Raw genomic sequence first — 19,807 nt, 5'->3', positions numbered from 1 at the left:
AGAGGGAAGTGTACCTGCCCCGGTATGCCACGCTAGCCAAATTGTATACCATCAATCAAGATTCCATACAGTCCGTAGAACCCTTGCCTCCATCTTCCCCGGAGGAAGGTAACGGCTCTAAGAAAACGATGGAGGACTGGTGTCAGCAACTACATTTGGGTACTGACTCCACTCCCTCACACCAGAAACAGGGAGTCTATCGGGTGGTTCAAGAGTACGAGAGAGTGTTTAGTAAACACCCGTTAGACTTCGGGCGAGTCAAGGGGGTAGAACACCACATCCCCACGGGAGACCATCCTCCCATAAAAGAGAGGTATCGACCCGTACCCCCTGCACACTACCAACACGCCAAGGGGATGCTTAGAGACATGAAGGAGGCTGGGGTGATCAGGGATAGCTGTAGCCCCTGGGCAGCTCCACTAGTCTTAGTCAAAAAGAAAGACAACACCATGAGGATGTGTGTAGATTACCGGAAAATCAACCGTATCACACACAAGGATGCGTACCCCTTACCAAGGATAGAGGAGTCTTTGGCTGCTTTAAGATCTGCTAACTTCTTCTCTACCTTGGATCTCACTAGTGGGTACTGGCAGGTTCCTGTAGCAGAGGCGGACCGGGAGAAGACCGCATTCACCACCCCGATGGGACTTAGCGAGTTTACCTGCATGCCGTTCGGACTCTGCAACGCACCAGGAACCTTCCAACGATTAATGGAGTGCTGTCTGGGCCACAGAAACTTCGAGACGGTCTTGTTGTACCTGGACGATGTCATCGTATATTCCAAGACGTATGAGGACCACCTGAAACACCTGGCGGAAGTGTTCGAAGCTCTGGCAAGCTACGGCCTAAAGGTGAAACCCTCCAAGTGTCACCTCCTGAAACCAAAGGTGCAGTACCTGGGACACGTGGTGAGCGCTGACGGAGTGGCTCCCGACCCTGATAAGATCACCGCAATTAAGGAATGGCCAAGTCCCTCCAGTGTAAAAGAAGTGCGGCAGTTCCTCGGGTTGGTAGGCTATTACCGCAGATTCATCCCCGGTTTCACCAAAAAGGCAGCTCCTATGCAGGACCTCCTGATAGGCCAGTCCCGGAGTACTAAATTTCACTAGGGGGGAATGTGACACCCCAGGGGTCTGGTTGCCACAGTGATAGAGATATTACGTCTGAGAGCAGGTGGGAGGTCTCTTGGTCAGGGATCCTATGCATGCCACACCTCCTGCCCAGTCCTGGGAGGGGAAGAACTTCCCCTATATAAACCTAGGGCTGAGGCAGGGTTAGTGAGTAGAGAAGAAGTAGAGAAGAGAAGCAGCATAGGAAGAAACTACAGGAGCTCTGTAGGAGCAGTGCAACAAGGAGTCAGCGGCTGGCAGCTGCAGAGCTCGCCCTGACTGAGAAGATTTCTCACCGGACCCGGAGTCCGAGGCTGTGGGGACTAACTCCTATCCAGCAGCAGAAACCGACCGGCAGGGGATTGCAGGTCCTCTGGCCCAGAAACCCGAAGGCACGGTCACACGCGTGGGACCAGCACCGCCGTCGTGGAGCGGAAGCTACTAGAAGGCCCCGAGTCACCGGCCATACGGGTGAGCACCACACGGTACACTCAGGGACGTGGGCTACTTATACCCGCCTCTAGCAAGGTAGCCAGAAGAGTACAGTCAGTTTGGGAGGCCTACAACTCCGCCTGGCCAGGGGAGATCCCATCTGCTCAAGGACTGACCAGGCCCCAATCGCTAGCCAGTACTCCGGGAGGGTCTATCTTTGTCACCAGTAAAGACCCTGAACTACACCGTACCGTCTCCGAGTGGTTCCTGCTACCCCCATCGTCCACGTCGGCTGCCCTGAGGCCATACCCCTCCCGTTGGGGGTTATGCTATCACGCTGCACAATCCTACCACCGGCCTCAGCGGTCTGCCCTGCAGCAGCAGCTCCTTAGCTGTACTCAACGGGTGGCGTAGTCGTCCAACATCTACCGCTGATACAGCGCCACTTAGTCTGACTCCCTGGGCACGGACCGGATCACCGCCACGAGACTACAACCCTCAAGAGATCCGGCTCCGGGTAAGCTCCCGCGTGCGCAACGCAGCGCGACACAGGCCCAGGGGCGCGTCATATTCAATATAAAAACCCCAGCAGAAAACTGCAGGGATTTGATAATTAAACAAGAACATGAACAACGCACTGGTATGAGCCCGAGAGCCGATGTAAGGGGGGAATTTGTCCGACATCTAATTTCGCGCCCCTAAACACCTTACACAGGGGTACCTGGGTTTGTGCATTCGGTTGCCACCTTCAGGATATGTTCTGGTACAATTTGGACCCCACTGAACCCCTTTAACTTCACGATGAAAGAAGCAGAGGGTTCTGTTTACTGAGTTTGAAACACATGTACAAGGGAAGCCGGAGCAATGCTTGACTTTCTCTTCTGCACAATACAGAGCCACATTCGTAGTGGTTATGGTCACATTACTTGTGAAGAACGTTACATACGCATAACAGGTGACGCTGGGAGCCTCCATCTTCCCGCTACAGGGCCATATGGGTTAATGTGTTACGCTGTGCCCACTGCACCCTACCTACACTCTGTGAACGGTGTGAGGTATGGTTCTGATCCATTGCCAGCCCACATGACCAATATATGTCTCTCCTTCATGTTGTGTTGGCACGTCATTAAAAGGGAACCTGTGACCAGGTTTGTCCCATATGAGACAAGACCAGTACCTTTAAAGCTCTGATATGCAGCATTCTAATATGCGGTATATATTCCCCCAATCCGGCCTGCAACAAAAGAAAAACACCTTTTATAATACTCACCTACAGGCCGATCGGGTCCAATGGGCATCGCTGATCTTGGTCCGGTGTCTCCCTTCTTCTTGCGACGCCGAACTCCTTCTTGCTTCGTGTGGATAATGAGTCCTAAATCATCCATGCAGTGTCCCTGGCATTGCACTCCTGCGCAGGCGTACTTCTCTGCCCTAACCAGGGCAGAGCAAAGTACTGCAGTGAGTATGCACCGGGGCTCTTTGACCTTTCCTGGCGCATGTGCACTGCAGTACTTTGCTCTGCTCACGACAGGGCAGAGAGAAGTACGCCTGCGCAGGAGTGCAATGCCAGGGGCACTGCGTGGATGACATAGGACGCGTTATCCACACGAAGCAAGAAGAAGGATGGCATCGCAAGAAGAGGGGAGGTACGGGACCAGGACAATCGACACCCATCGGACCGGATCGCCCCGCAGGCGGTCTATTTCTTGTCTTGCAAGTCGGATTGGGGGCTTATATACAGCATATTAAAATGCTGTATATCAGGGCTGAAAGATACTGGCCTTATCTCATATGGGACAAACCTTGTGACAGGTTCCCTTTAAAGCAAAATAGCCATTTTGGCATAAATAGCCACAAACGCCAGCACCTGCGCTTCCCTTCCACAGGACTAAACGCTGATGAACAAGACTGTATTTTCTGTCCGAGCGCTGTCCGTGAAAAAAACAAATCGTACTCGAACCAATGTTATTCAATGGGGCAGTGCAGATGAGCGATTTTTTTCACTCACCGAATCTGTGCGTGCAAAAATTTACAGCGGGCGCTAGTTTCGTTCGTAAATCTGATGAGACTCACCCATTCAAGTCTATGGGTGCGCAAAAAAAATATTGGATGCCATAAGGAGCCGCAGCATAGCATCCGATTTTTACAGATACATTGAAATTCTGTAACATAGGAAATAGATGGTCCTGTACATGATTAATAGCTGCTGCTGTAAAAAAACGGATTGTATACCGACTGCACATGGATGATAAGTGAGAAAAAAATCTTCCACTTTTCTGGATGAAACTCTGATCGATTTTTTTACATGCTCGTGTGAACCTACACCAAAGGTGAAACATAATAATAAAACAATGAAAAACATAATAATAACATTCGCTGAAATGATCAGCTCAGTGCTCTGGGTGGCAACAGGAGAACTCCAGTGATTGCTATTAATATAGCACCCGGACCATGGAGTAGAAGTACTATGGTAAGCTCACATCATGTTTTATCCACTTGTCACTGGCTCCGTCTGGGCTCATGTTTGAAGCTCTGAAAAATAGGATTTAGGGCTCCTTCAGATGTCTGTAATTATTGGTCCGATCTCAGATCGCAATGCACGGAATGGCTTGATATATTTCTTAGAGGCTGTCATGCTCGGGGTCGGGAGACGCACAGCCAACCTGTTCATTGCAATCCGAGATCGGACTGATGATCACAGACCTCTGAAGGAGCCCTTAGATGTATGCATTGACAGGACCACTGACTTTAATGATGCACACATAGTCACTTTGTGCTCTGCCAAACATCACTATTGTCCGTTTCCACCTATTTGTGGAGGGCATCAAAAAGGCAGAAGACCACGTTTTGATGACCACTTTAAATAGGCAAATTCTGCTAAGAATAATGTTTGCAGCACAAAGTGATTCTGTCATTAAAGTCAATGGCCCAGTCAGGGTATACACCTTAATCCCGTTTTTCAGGGCTTCAGCCATTGGCCCCGATGGAGCCACTGACCAGTGGATAAAACAAGATGTGAATCCGGCCTTAAAATACACAACAGAGATTTGTCTTTACGGCATAATGCCATGTTCCCATACAACAAAACGTCTTTGTTTCCGATGCATTGTTTTCTGCTGTGTTGAACAATTCCAGCAAAGTAGATTTAGTTTCATGGACACTCATGTTCACTGTCTTTAAAGGCGCTGCAGAACTGTGCGTTTTTTGGTGCATTTTTTCCCTAAAGACTTCTATAAAGGGACCTGAAAAACACATGTAAAATCACAATTGCATTTCTAAGTGCAGAGTTTTGGCACTGAAAATGGATTAAATACTGTGGCAGCGGTTTTTTATAAAAAAAAAAAAAAAGCATTATGTATTTTGGTCCAGACATCTGTGCAAAACTTAACGAAAAAATGCAGAGGAATAAGCAGCGTTTCTGCATGTGGGAACATGGCCTAAAGAACAGCAGCTTCCTGAAGGGTCTGGTCAGATGATGGGGTGGTATTTCATTTTTTTTAGGCTAGGGCTACACCTAAACCTTTTATGTGTAAGAAATAAATGTCCATATGAGTGCACTGAGCAACTTAAAAATCTCTTATAATTCATTTCCTATTTTTACCGCTACATTCGGGGATTTTTGAGCAATTTTAAGTACAAGAGTTATTTTTTCCCACTATGGAGTAATATGGAAATCTCTTAGAAAACTCTCAATTAATCTATATTAAAAAACAAAAAACAAAAGAAAAACTTACAACAGAAAGTCTGGGGTTAGCACTAGCCTAAATTTGAACTTTTTGCCATTGTCTTCCACTTTTAAGAAGGCAGTATTCTAATAAAGTGAGACAAGCAACACTCAATGCTGCGCTAATCAGGCTGTCATCCAATCCATCTGATCGATCTGCATGGGAGCGACTGCCCTCTAGCAGGGAAGTAATGCATTTAAAATACTACTAATGAGCACAAGTGCTGAGGAACGAGAGAACAACCAGCAAGTTACCAGTCAGTACGTTCATCTATCAAGAAGACAACCTGAGTGACGCTTTCTCCTGGGGGCTGTTCCACATTTCAGTAGTCATCTGATGGGTGACTCTACCTTCCTTCCTCATCATAAGTCTGCGTTCTGAAACACTATATTTAATTCCACATCTGCTCTTTATGTTCGTAATTCCACGTTCATTACCATTGTTTGTCGAGTCTCCATATGTTTGCTGCAGAACACGAAGACCAATCTTATGTGACAACCAGTATCACAGCTCTCACAGAGATTGCCACTAGTGTAGAGCGAGAATGAATTGTTAACCCCTTCGGCGAGCACGCTCGGGTGCTCGCCGAGTATTTGCGGCATGCTTGGCATCGATGAAAGTGTAGCCGCGGCTGCATGTGTCACATCTGTCATACACATGCAGGGATTGACTGACAAACAGGCAATCCCAGCATGTGTCACAGGTGTACGACAGATGTGACACATGCATGCTCTGATCCATGTCCTGCTGCCATAGTGCTCTCAGGAAAGCTTAGTGCCCATGTAATTGCAGCCATCCTGCTTGTCATTCAGTTTTCCCAGAAACAGATGGAACAAACTCCAGAATAGATTTTACCAACTGAAAAATTCTGCACGTATTATGTAAAATAGATTATTTGCGTTGTTTTCATTGCATTTTTTTACACGTGTTTTTAGCGCATTTTTGACTGCGCTTTTAGTCTCTTTTTCGTATTTCATGTTTTAAATAAAGCGGCTTTGTTTTTTATACTGCCTAGTATTTGGCTTTGCCGGGAATCTGGCAGCTGATACCGGGAACCTGGCAGCTGATACTGGGAACCTGGCAGCTGATACCGGGAACCTGGCAGCTGATACCGGGAATCTGGCAGCTGATACCGGGAACCTGGCAGCTGATACCGGGAACCTGGCACCTGATACCGGGAACCTGGCAGCTGATACCGGGAATCTGGCAGCTGATACCGGGAATCTGGCAGCTGATGCCGGGAATCTGGCAGCTGATACCGGGAACCTGGCAGCTGATACTTGGAATCTGGCAGCTGATAACGGGAACCTGGCAGCTGATACTGGGAACCTGGCAGCTGATACCGGGAATCTGGCAGCTGATACCGGGAACCTGGCAGCTGATACCGGGAACCTGGCAGCTGATACCGGGAATCTGGCAGCTGATACCGGGAACCTGGCAGCTGATACCGGGAATCTGGCAGCTGATGCCGGGAATCTGGCAGCTGATGCCGGGAATCTGGCAGCTGATACCGGGAACCTGGCAGCTGATACTTGGAATCTGGCAGCTGATAACGGGAACCTGGCAGCTGATACTGGGAACCTGGCAACTGATACCGGGAATCTGGCAGCTGATGCGTGCTGCCCGATCCATGAGCAGCCTGTATCAGTTGTTGGCTGTATGATTTCTGCCATGTATGTTTGTCTCTATACTTTGATAACTGCTGGGGACCAAGCCATGCTAGAAACGAGTGGGACAGGTGAGTCCCCAGTGGCTTCTGCCCCCCTCTCCCCTTGAGTGACATGTCTCTCCTTGTGTGTATGTATATGGAGAGACCTGTTAGTCATTGGCAGCGGGTGGGGAGAAGCTCCCGGGGATCCACCTGTCTGATTAGCCTCCCCTGCGGCTCGGTCCTAAGCGGCTATTAAAGTATGTTTTCTCTGATACGCCGCAGCATTTCAGAGTCAAACATATGGAAGACCAGCATGTATCAGCTGTCAGGTTCACTTTATAAAACAGCCCCATGCCATTAACCCTCCTCCACCAAATTTTACATTATTCACTACATATTTTAGTAGGTTGCATTCTGCGGAAATCCATCATAACTAGACTTGTTCACCATATTTCCAGACGGTCAGACATAATTAATCGCTGCAGAGAGCACATTTCTACTGCTTTAAGACTGTGTGCCCATGATGAGTTTTTGACACTGCATATGTTTGAAAAATGCACTGTCTTTGGCTACGTTCCCACGATGAGTTTTTGATGTTGCACATGTTCTGCACCATTTCTGCACCTATTAAGTAAAATAGGTTACCTGAATTTTTTTGAAAATACTCAGCATAAAAAAAACTCACCAGAAACTTATCATGGGAACTTAACCTTACAGTTACAGCAAAGAGGATAGGATTTATAGAAATTTCGTGCCCACTGTGCTTTTTTTTTAACCTTCGATGCATGTTTGAAATCCGCAACAAGTCAATTTCTCTTGTGGATACGCTGAGTTTTATGTGCGGATGTTTCCCATAGACTTGCATTTGATGTGAAAAATCCACAAGTAAAAAACGCAAATGCGTTTCTAGTGCATTTCTGCAGTGTAAATGCATCAAAAACACATGTAATCTGCTCATGACTGTATCAATAAAGTTTTATAAAAGTCAAATACCAAGAAACATCAACAACAAAGCAGCTTTGTTTAAAACATGACGTAACAAGTGTCAAAAACGCAATAAAAATGAATGGAAAAAATGCAAGTAACCTAATTTACTTAATAGGTGCAGAAAATCTGCAACATCAAAAACTCATTGTGGGAACGTGGCCTAAAGACCAGAGGTGGTTTACTCTCATGACTCCAGCAGACACTTTGCCCAGGCATAATCTTACTCTTGTGTGCAGCTTCTCGACTATGAAAACCTATTGTGAAAGCTCTTAAGAAATAGTTATTTTGCTGGAGGTGATTTGTGTTACGCTCGCGCCCGGACACACTGGCGTGAGCTTGATTAGTGATCCCACTGGACCATGAACCGAGGAGTGCCTGGAGGGGCGTAACTAAGTATTAACTCGGTCCGACCAAGGTCAGTCGACTCCGTGCACCAGGGAGGAACCTAGCAGAGGGACCAGGTGCTACTCCAGGTCAGACCCCGGTCACCGTTGTTGACCCACACCGGGGAATGCAGGAACAGGCTGGTACGGCTGGTATGAAGACAAGTGGGTATTGGCAGACACGGCTGGTATGCAGACAGGTGGACATTGGAAGGCACGGCTGGCATGCAGACAGGTGGGCACTGGCAGGCATGGCTGGTATGCAGACAGGCGGGTACTGGCAGGTAGGAACGCAGGCAGGATAGGGACCAGTACAGACTGGGACACAGGAACGGAGCCGCAGGTGCGGTGGACAGCAGAGCAGAGCGAAACCGCAGATGCGGTGAACAAGCAGAGCGGAACCGCAGGTGCGGTGAACAAGCAGAGCGGAACCGCAGGTGCGGTGAACAAGCAGAACAGAGCGGAACCGCAGGTGCGGTCAACAAGCAGAGCAGAGCGGAACCGCAGATGCGGTGAACAAGCAGAGCAGAGCAGAACCGCAGGTGCGGTGAACAAGCAGAGCAGAGCAGAACCGCAGGTGTGGTGAACAAGCAGAGCAGAGAGGAACCACAGATGCGGTGAACAAGCAGAGCGGAACCGCGGGTGCAGTGAACAAGCAGAGCAGAACAGAGCAGAAGGTGCGGGCAGACAGGACAGGGCTCTGTTCACATGGAACAGACTGGAAAATACAGGAAGATGGTTAGAACACAGGAGGTAGATACGGAGGCAGGGAAAGGGGACAAGCAGAACCAGATACACACAAGGTACTTACAATGAAGTAGCGAGTGGACACAAAACTCACAAACAGAAGTACAGAGACAACGAGTTGGAGTTAGGTGCAAGTTCAGACACTGCAGGAAAAGGGAAGGTTCGGACATAGAGACAAACAGGTAACGGGCTAGGACACTGTTCAGACAGGAACTGAAGCTGGAACAAGATACAGGAACGAGCCTGGGAACTCAGCCCCCAGGGTGGCGGAAACAGACTAGAAATCAGAGATACAGGTAGCGGCCCTGGATACTCAGCCCCCAGGGTGGCGGAAACAGACTAGAAGTCACAGATACAGGTAGCGGCCCTGGGTACTCAGCCCCCAGGGTGGCGGAAACAGACTAGAGTCAGGACAGGACCTGGCAACTCACAGTTGCACAGAACACACTGTGTTGCTCAGGTACCTCCTACTGGGTGGAGGGGGTTTAAGTATTCAGTGACTCACAGCAATAGGCTGGGGACGCATTAGGACTGCACACACTGTAGCTTAAGAATCAGGAAGCAACAGTGCCGCCGCCCTAAGCCAGCAGACGAGAGACATACAAACAGCAGGTGCTGGAGCAAAGTGTGCAGCCTGGCCTGAAAGGTAAGATTGCGGTCTTGCATGGTGGGAGATGGTAAGCCATGCAAGCACGCCGCCAGGGATGTTACAATTTGGAGGTCTGCAGTGAGGGCTGGCTGATTTATTTTACGTGTTATGTGCTTGGGAACTTGGCAAACTGAGTTTTTGTAGCCCACGGCATGGCAATAATGGCGCTTACAATTCACCTGGGCAAATCGATGAGATCGGGGATGTTAGAGTAATGAAGGGGTTAATGTCTTCAGACCTGCCAAAATCCTATAGTGTGTGGTGATTCTCAAGAGAACACACTGAGGGCTCATACCAATATATGTGAAAAAATACGCTTTGATATCTGGACCGAAAAAACGGACGAGTGTCATGCGATTGCTATGCGATTTTCTCACCTAGCATCCGTATGACATCCGTGTGACATCCGTATGCAATGCGATTTTAACATGGGCTTTTACACACTGGAATTGTCTAAGGCTTTTACACAGTTTTCTATGGCAATATTCTTCACTACACATCTAGATATGTGCATGATTGCGCTCCTCAGTGGCTCGCCGTGACAGCAAATGACGTCAGCACATGCGCGTTGAGTATTTTCTCACGCTAGCGCTGATGTCAATGCGAACGAAGGGATTGCCCACACCTGTCCATGAAATAGCCTTGGAGTCAATTGTCCAATTACTTTTGGTCCTTTTAAAAACAGAGTGGCACATGTTAAGGAGCTGAAACTCCTAAACCCTTCATCCAATTTTAATGTGGATACCCTCAAATGAAAGCTGAAAGTCTGAACTTCAACTGCATCTGAATTGTTTTGTTTAAAATTCATTGTGGTAAAGTCTAGAAACAAAATTAGAAAAATGTTGTCTCTGTCCAAATATATATGGACCTAGCTGTAGGTGCTATATTTACAGTCAGTAAGATCTATACTTCATAGTCAATATTTTCTATGGAGATATCATGGACTAATTTTTTGCACAATTTGTTCCAGGAAACATAAGAATATGTTGGCTCACAATTAAAAGCAACCTGTCAGCCACAAAAATACTATTTACCTGCAGCTATAGTCTGCAGGTAAGCAGCATTTAAGTCATGTTAGGCTGGTTTATGGGAAGCGCAGGTACAGTGAAAAGACAAAATTATTTTCTCCCTGCGCGGGGCACAGGGCTGTAACAGTCACCGCTCACTATTGAGCACCCTGTTGTCAGTCACTCGACTGAGTGAGCATGTGTGTGCAGAGCAGGCTGTTGGTAGAGGTGTACGGGGAGTGATCATAGCACGCTCACTGTGTAGAGAGCGGTGACTGTTACAGCCCTCTGCACAGCCTTGATGACTGGAAGCATGCGGCTGCAGAGAGAATATAACTTGATTTTGTCCCTGTAGCCTCTTTTACAGTTAAAGCTGGCCCAACATGATTTAAATGCTATTTACCTACAGGCTACCAAAATATCTTCTGGAAAAAAAATTGTAGCTGACAGTCACAATATACTTTTTATAAATATATATAAAAAGTATATTGTGACTGTCAGCTACAAATTTTTTTTCCAGAAGATATAGTGGTAGTCTGCAGGTAAATAGCATTGCAATGGTTTATAGGGTTCCCTTTAAGTCATTGCAACTATTTATAAAAAAATATATATTGTGACTGTTTTCTAAAAGCTAGCTTGTGGCTTACAGGACCTATGCTTTGAGTTAATGTTCATTAATAAGACGCCAATACTATGAGGACAACCATCACTGACACGACTGTGACTCTCCAACAGGAAAATTCAGACAGAGCCAAGATCCACAGAGCAGGCAGCAGGCGCCTATACTACATGAATATGTACGGTTGTCCTCTACTAGACAGATTCCTTGCATTCCTGCCTTCCCTCACATATGTGGCTGCTTTCCATACTTTTAAGCTGCAAATGCACAAATGATTTTTAAAATTTCTAGGTATCCTGGCAACATTTTCATCATAATGAAGACAAATTACTATGTACTGTATATACATTAGGAGGACTCTCATCGGTTACCTTTGGTGACCCTCTTCTTATTTCACAAAAACAAAAAACCCCATAAAATTATAGAATCAATTCATACTGGAAGTCTTGTCTCACATCACTTAATATGGCTATGAATGTAGGGTGGAGGCACATCCTGGGCATAAACCAATAAAGAATGTGACTTTGTTTCTTAAAACGGTAGTATTGGAATTTTACATGGATGGTATATCTGATCGGTGAATGTGCGACACCCATCATCCCCTGCCAATCTAGCGCTTCCGGTGTGGCGGCAGCCGGAGGTGCTCCGTTGTGGAGTGCAACAGCACAGCTCCTTTGCCTGTATAGTGGCCATAGCCGGGTATGGCACATACACCCCCTATTGAGCACTGCCGGCTGTCACCGCCACCGTGAACAGCTGTTTGTCAGGGGATGCTAGATGGCGCACCCACTCCAAAGAATAGGCCATCAATGTAAAAGTCCCGGATAACAAGAAAGTTAGTGAAATTGTAGGTTGTAATTAACAAATATGGAGAAATGTAAAATTGTATTACTACTGTAAGTGGCATCCACAAAGAAAAACTAAAAAGACCACCATGTAATTAGCTAACCGTGGGAGAAGGTTGTGTTTTTATGACTGACATATATGAAAGATTATTCTGTCTTGATGTTTAGTTTCCCAATTCTAATTGATATGGCATTTTGAGAGGCAGATAGCTATTTTCTGTAATACTATCAAAATGATACTTAAAAGTCCTTGGCAGTGATCACATACTGTACCTTCATATTCTGATGGACAGATACACTTGTAGTCATTGACTAGATCTTTACAAGATGCTCCATTCTGACATGGGGCTGACAGACATTCGTTGTATTCCACCTCACAATACAATCCGTGGTAGCCTGCAATGACAAAATCACCAGGTAAGAAGTCAGCTGAACAGTCCGGAGTTACCAAAGATTACAATTAACAGAAGCATATTTCTCACCACATGTAAAGGCTATAAAGCCCTGCGTGAAGCCAAATCTACATTTAGTCATAGGTGAAGTCCGCTCCCCATCTTCATACCGTTTGGTTTTCTTATTCTGCACTTCAAAGAAAGTTATTCTACAACCTGAAAGCTCTTAATACCACTGAGAATAAAACTTTTTCTCTTTAAATGACCCCCCCCTGCAAGAAGAAAGCTGGCTCTCTAGTGCCTCCTATTTGAGGCAGCTACCCAATAAGACTCTTTCAAGGAAACCTGAAACATCCAGAAATGCCATTTTTCTTCATATATAGGGTTAATCTGGAGGTAAATAGTGCACAAGGGAATTTGTCAGTACGATTAACCCTCCTAAGTGTTAAATATACTTATTTTTGCATATTTATTTATACAGGACTTCTTACCAGATGCGATACTCCAAAGAACATGTCACGATAAATCTTATATAAAAAAGTAGAGATTTATTAGATTGCCCATCAAAAAGAATCATTGCAGCAAATTATAAAATAGTTGAAGTAGTTACGAAGAAATTGTCCGTTTGTCCATAATTAGAATGGTAGGTTGCGTCTGTCTGTGTCGAGCACGTGGGTGAAGTCTATATGTCAGATGCTCATTGTGCAGACCCTCTGTCTGATGTAAGTGTGAAGTGGAAAGGCGAGCCCCCCTGTGTCTCACGTGGGTTATATATGTCCCACAAAGCATCTGTTTTCTATATATGGCCTTAACCATCTACCCTGAGCTAAGTACAGAAATAATACATGTAATGTCAGCTAAAACCTACCATGAGGCTGATGCAATCTATCCAGTACAGAATTGAGATTAGAAATTAATATTTGATTATTTAACACTAAGCCATATGGGCATGCAGATCATGGAAAACTGAATAAAATGATACTTTGATATCTGCGATCCGATGGTTTATTCATGAGAAATCCACTATTTTCTATATATGTAAATGAGCTGTTAAGATCTATGGGCCGGACTTAGTTCTCCCGGAGAATCGGCATCCGGAGCTTATTATAAATGAAAGGGGGTGTTACTAGTGTGAGACAGGTAGATTGTGGACAGGACAGGAGACAGGAGAGTGGACTGTCAGTCATTACATATCTCACACTGTTAATGCCCCGCTTTGATTTATAATAATCACTAGGGGAAGATTCTCAGGGAGATCTACGTCCGGCCCAAAGATCTTAACAGCTCATTTATACATTAATAAAATATTGGATTTCTTGAGAATTAAACATAGGATCGCAGATATTAAGGTATCATTGTATTCGACTTTTTATGACCTACATGCCCATATCGACGGCTTAGGAGGGTTGATTCTACTAACAGATTCCCTTTAAATTCTGGGTAAATGGCTACATGGAGAAAATGAAGTTATATTCTTCATGTAGCCGATCACCAGTAGTCATCAGGGTGGTGCAGGGGGCAGTAATAGTCACCGCTCACTATACAGTGCACGCGGCCATAATCACTCCCACGCAAGCTTGACTGACAGCTGCTCCACACACACATGTTCCTATCACTCTTTTCAACATTATATGTATGGCTGATGAGACATTGCTGCAGTAATTAGGAACTTGACCTTTTTCAAGTGGAACATCACATTGACTAAATCTGATTGATGTTATACTTATACTGTTTTACATTTGTCTGACAGAGCCATTCACTAGTGAGGATTAATCATCAACATGCTGGACAGCTCTGCTACACACCTATCTTCTGATTAGAAGATGTGACGTCTCTCCATCACCATTACCCAGTCATCTTTTCACCTTATGCTCTTAATTTGGTTCGCTTGCAAAAAAATTCTTTCATTTTCCTATGACTTTTATTTTTCTTCCATTTGATGTTTAGTTTTCATCATTGAACCTTTTGATAAAAAGTGAAGAAAAAAATAAAAGAAGACGAAACAAGAATAAAATTGTACAATTCTCACCTCAATCTTTGATTGTCCTTCACCCAACAAGTGCTGATGAGGATTATAATTTATTAAGGTATAGTTGCTAGGTAGGTAAGGAATGATTTGTATAGAAATAAGATACAAAAAAATGAAAATAGATCTTAAGGGGCTGAGAAGTTTTTTTGGTGCCATATAAATTCTATTTACACACCATAAATCAATGCTTAGTTCTGACACGTTATGAGGAAGTTACTGTACATCTTAATATTCAGATTTATTACAGTAGTTCTCATTTCTAAATATAAAGTGTGACAAAGTCACTGGCAAAGTACTGGTGGGGAGATATGTTTCACTGAGGCTATTAGCTTCAGTGATGTGAAACCTAGACATTTTTCCAGCACACTATGTTCCGAGAGGGGTTAATCAGCCGTTTTTAATGGGCTAGGTTTTTTGTGAACAGCTGTAGAGTCGGCGGGTTCACCATATCTCCATCCCAGGGTGTGGTTTGGGATATAAATAGCAAGTCTTTTGAATTATTAGGTGTTCAGTATCCGGAGAGGCTAGCTCCAGAGAGAGAGTAGCTTGTGTTTGTGCTAATCTGAACCTTGTGTTTTGTTATCCCTGAGTGGCCGGACCGCGGCAGACGTAAGGACTGTGCTGTACATTTTTATTTTGCTTTGCACGTTAAGCCAGAAGGGCCATGTTTATTTTTATGAACTCTATATTGGTTTATGCCGTTTTAATGTTTGAGATAGAAACACATATATTGTAACGCTAATGTCGGTGCCTCTGCATGGTTCTCCTTACCCCTCCATGCAGGGACGCTGACATACTCACGGCCACACGGTTGTCTCGTCTCTCGTCACGTCTCCCTGCTTCCTGCTGTCTGTGTACGCTGCACAGACTTCCCGGCAGCACACTTAGTGCGCGTTCCCCTGCTCTTAAAGGTGCAGCACGTGTAGTCTGAAAATGCTCAAAGCCAATAGCTGGGAGGCATCTTGTATAAAAGGCAGCCTTCCCAATAGGGAGGTGCCTAAGCAACATTATCCCATTAGTGAGTGATTGTGCAACTAGAGCGTTGCCAGGTCCCAGTCCCTGATTCCTCTGATCCTTGTGTGGCCAGAGCCTGAACCCGAACCCCTGGTCCTCGTGTGGCCAGAGCCTGAACCCAGACCCCTGGTCCTTGTGTGGCCAAAGTCTGAACCCGAACCCCTGGTCCTTGCATGCCCAGGGTCTAAACCTGAAACTGCATCCGGCGGTACCTGTGAAACTTGAAACCGCATCCGGCGGTACCTGTGAAACCTGTAAAACCTGAAACCACATCCGACGGCACCTGTGAATCCTAAAGCCACTCCGGCGGTACCTGTGAACCCTAAAGCCTCTCCGGCGGTACCTGTGAACCCTAAAGCTGCTCCGGCGGTACCTGTGAACCCTAAAGCTGCACTGGTGGTACCTGAACCCTGAAGCCACACCGGCAGTACCAGAACCCTGAAGATGCACAGGCGGTACCTGAGCCCTGAAGCCGCAACGGCGGTACCTGAGCCCCGAAACCACAGCACGGTATCCAAACTGAAATCGTTCTATCAGTACTAGAACCTGCACTTGTGTCAGTCCTGGTTAGCGTTCCAGAGTCCGAACTGTCGGAGCCTGCTCCAGGATCCGAATCCAGCCCTGTCTGTGACTTTATGTCAGTATCCGTTCTGTCCAAGGATCCAGAACCTGTGCAGTCTGAACAGAGTTCGTATCCTGTCTTGCCAAGTTACTCCGAGCCCAGTCCGTGTCAGCGTACCTGATCCTTGGGGTCAGCAGCACCGTGGACTGCTTAGGAGTGGTACCTGGCGATTACCTGCAGTTCAAGTCTGACTCCACCATCAGGAGCTCCAATGAACACCAGGTCGCCACTTAGCTACGCGCTTCTTAGGTAAGCCAGGCTCCGTGGCACAGTGGATCCACGAACCATGTGCGCCACCTGCGTGCGTGACATATATTAAGGCATGGCATCATCTATTATGAAAAAATACCTAAAAGTAAGCAACATTTTAATTTTCACGGCATCAATCAATAGTACTCATGAAAATAAGAAACTTTGTAATATATCTTATCAGAGAAATCTGCTTCTTTCTCCTCCTTGACGGATTTATTCTCAATTCACGGGTAAGATCTGTATTCAGTGAAAACAGATTTTCCTATTACTGACATAGGCGATGATAGTTAGTGCTTATAAAATTCTATGGAGAGGGAGGAGCTGGAGGCAGACACAGACAGACATTCTGCTGCAAGTTCTCCTAAAACCACAGTTACAGTTCTCCATAGACCTTTATGAACACCAGCTGCCATCTCCTATCTCAGTAATGCGAAAATGTATATTCAATGAAGACATATTTTTCCCATGAATTGATCATTTTCAGAATAAATAATCACTCCAGGAGGAGAAAGAAGGAGATTTAAAATATATTACCAAGTTTCTTATTTTCATGTGCACTTTTGATTTATGAAAGCAAAAATTAAAATGATTGTTACTCTTTAAATATCTTATTTTTTCAAAGAATGAATTAACTGCTGTCCAGTGAAAAGAGCTTATGTTCTATGCCACCATGACAACATTTCCTGTTATGTACTCAGGAGGCAGCTCAATGTTATCATATGGTCACTGTACATCAAAGCAACTAATGAAAACCAAACTTTATAGCAGAGATGATGATCTGAATGCTGTGAATCTCTGTCTCCTAATGATATGTGCCGCCTGGCTACAGGAAGGGCTTTCATGGGCATAAAACCAGAGAAGCTCTTCTTCCAGCAGCAACTAGACTATCATCACTGAAAACACTCTAGACAAGAATAAGTAAAATTACTTCTATATCTTTTTAAACACTGATGCTAAAATAATAAAATAAGATTTACTTTCCTGTAAAACTCTTGCCACTCCAGTGCCGACATGACGTCATAGTCAAGAAAACAAAGACCAGCATGGAGTTGGAGAGTGGGCAGCTGCATAGGTGGGTAAAGGTTCTTTTATTTCTTTATCACATTTTTCCCCTTGGATAAATTTTTCTTTTTGCCAAAATTGGAAAATCCTTTTAATCCGAAAAATCCTGCAGTGAACAACTACAGTGCTGATGGTCAATTCAAGGGAACCTGACAGGTCCCACATGCCCTCCAAACCACCAGCATGTGTACATTCATATATAAATACCTTGCCTGACAAGCCCTTTCTAGTGTATAACCCATTACCATGTGGGGCAGACCCGGTGTCAGCACCCGGGCAAGTGCCGGGGCCCTGAGCAGGTGGGGGGGGGGGCCCACTCGCCGTTGGGCAACCATGGGTGCTATGAGGCCCATGAGCGGAGGAGTCCGGTGCCAGCGCCCGCGAGTGGGCTACCCCTTGCTCAGGGCCCTGGCAACATACTTACCTCTCCTCGGGCCTCCGCAGGTCCTGTCTCTTCCACATCTCTTGACTGTGACGTCTCAGGTCAGAGGGCGTTATGACATCTTTACAGCGCACCCTCTGCTGAGACGTCACAGTGCAGAGAGAGGGAAGACGGCGACGCTGAGCAGGGCACCGGCAGCGAGGAGAGGTGAGTATTTGATTATATTATTTTTTATGTATGGAGGCAAGGGGCATTATATGGGGCCCATACAGGGTGGAGAAATCTATGGGGCCCATACAAGATGGAGCAATCTATGGGGCACATACAGGATGGAGCATTATATGGAGCCCATACAGGATGGAGCAATATATGGGGCGCAGCCTGCATGGAGCATTATATGGGGCCCAGCCTGCATGGAACATTAAATGGGGCCCATCCTGCATGAAGCATTATATGGGGGCCAGTATTCTGTATGGAGCATTATATGGGGGCCAGTATACTGTATGGAGCATTATATGGGGGCCAGTATCCTGTATGGAGCATTATATGGGGGGTAGTATTCTGTATGGAGCATTATATGGGGGGCAGTATTCTGTATGGAGCATTATATGGGGGGCAGTATTCTGTATGGAGCATTATATAGAGCTCATAATACTGTATAGAGGATACTGTCCGGTCTGCACTGTGCGCAGTGAGGATTCGCCGGCTTCTGAGATATTGTACAATTTACAATAGATATCACTCATGTAATGTAAGAAGTACATGAAATATTTGGCATTGTACTATATCTATATTTCTCTGCTTTATCTTTGCATCATGAATCGTGGTATGTGTTAAAGGGGCCCACTGAGACTCTTTCGCCCAGGGCCCCCCAAAACCTGGAGCCGGCCCTGATGTGGGGTGTCAAGAAACTATTTTTAAATTCCGCTTTCAATATGAAAATAAGTTTCAGACTAGTCGATGGGTCGTTGGCTTCCCCAGACTAGCCGTCCCACTCACCATGTTATCACCTACTGCTGCTCTCTCCGGGATCCAGTACCGTTCTGCTCCTTTTCTCAGTGACATCACCGCTCTGCAGAGTCTCCAGATCACACTGCTCTCTGCGTGACCCGGATGTGGCTTTTACAATGTACTGTAAGTCTACGGAATATCAGAACGAGGTGCCATAGACTTACATTGAAAAAAGGAACTTCTGGCTCTCACACACAGTATAGAGTGAGCCGGAGAGTCTGAAGAGCGATGACGTCACTGAGAAGAGGAGCAGAACAGCTCTGGATCCTGGAGAGAGCGGCGTTAGGTGAGTATATTAATACACTCACATTACTCTACATGAACATATACGCAGATTTATTAAAAAAAATGTCATGGGAGGGCCTCTTTAAAGGGAACCTTTCCCCAGGTGTCTGACACCTAATCAAGAGAGCAACATATTTTAGAGACCCTGATTCCAGCCATGTGTCACTTACTAGGCTACTTAGTGTAGTTTTGATAAAATAACTGTTTTCTCAGCAAGAGATAATCACTAGAGGACTAGTAAACTTGTAGACAGGTAGTCCCCCATATTCATAAGCTCTATATAATCCCACCTGCACCACTAATTGGCAGCTTTCTTTGTACGCAGTACATGGGCATAAAGAAGCCAATCAGTTGTGGGAGCGGGGTTATACAGAGCTCGGCATTTAGAGAACTGCTAGATCTTCAGCGGATTTTAATAAAATGTCAGCAAGCAGCTCAGTAAGTGATACATCGCTGAAATTATGGTCTCTGCCCCTGCATTATGCTGCTTTCATATTGGGTAGCCAACACCTGGTGACAGATTCCCTTTAATAATACATTTTATGTGTACCAGAGGCGGACTTACTATTGGTGCCAGAAGCCAGCTTCCACTTCTAAAAAAAAT

General features: G+C 45.7%; 1 protein-coding gene across 1 annotated transcript in view; it reads right to left on the bottom strand.

Annotated features, from left to right (window-relative positions):
- Positions 1-19,807, bottom strand: part of DNER (delta/notch like EGF repeat containing) — a 399,406-nt gene that overhangs the window by 20,179 nt on the left and 359,420 nt on the right. The window contains 1 exon segment of the mRNA XM_073674412.1: positions 12,428-12,550. Within this exon segment, the coding sequence (XP_073530513.1) occupies positions 12,428-12,550 (123 nt within the window).

The sequence above is a fragment of the Phyllobates terribilis genome, unplaced genomic scaffold (genome assembly GCF_046119375.1).
Source record: "Phyllobates terribilis strain yellow unplaced genomic scaffold, ASM4611937v1 Scaffold_3__8_contigs__length_932513732, whole genome shotgun sequence".
Lineage (NCBI taxonomy): Eukaryota > Metazoa > Chordata > Amphibia > Anura > Dendrobatidae > Phyllobates > Phyllobates terribilis.
Note: the sequence above shows the minus strand (reverse complement) of the source record. Positions and strands in the feature narration are given on the sequence as shown.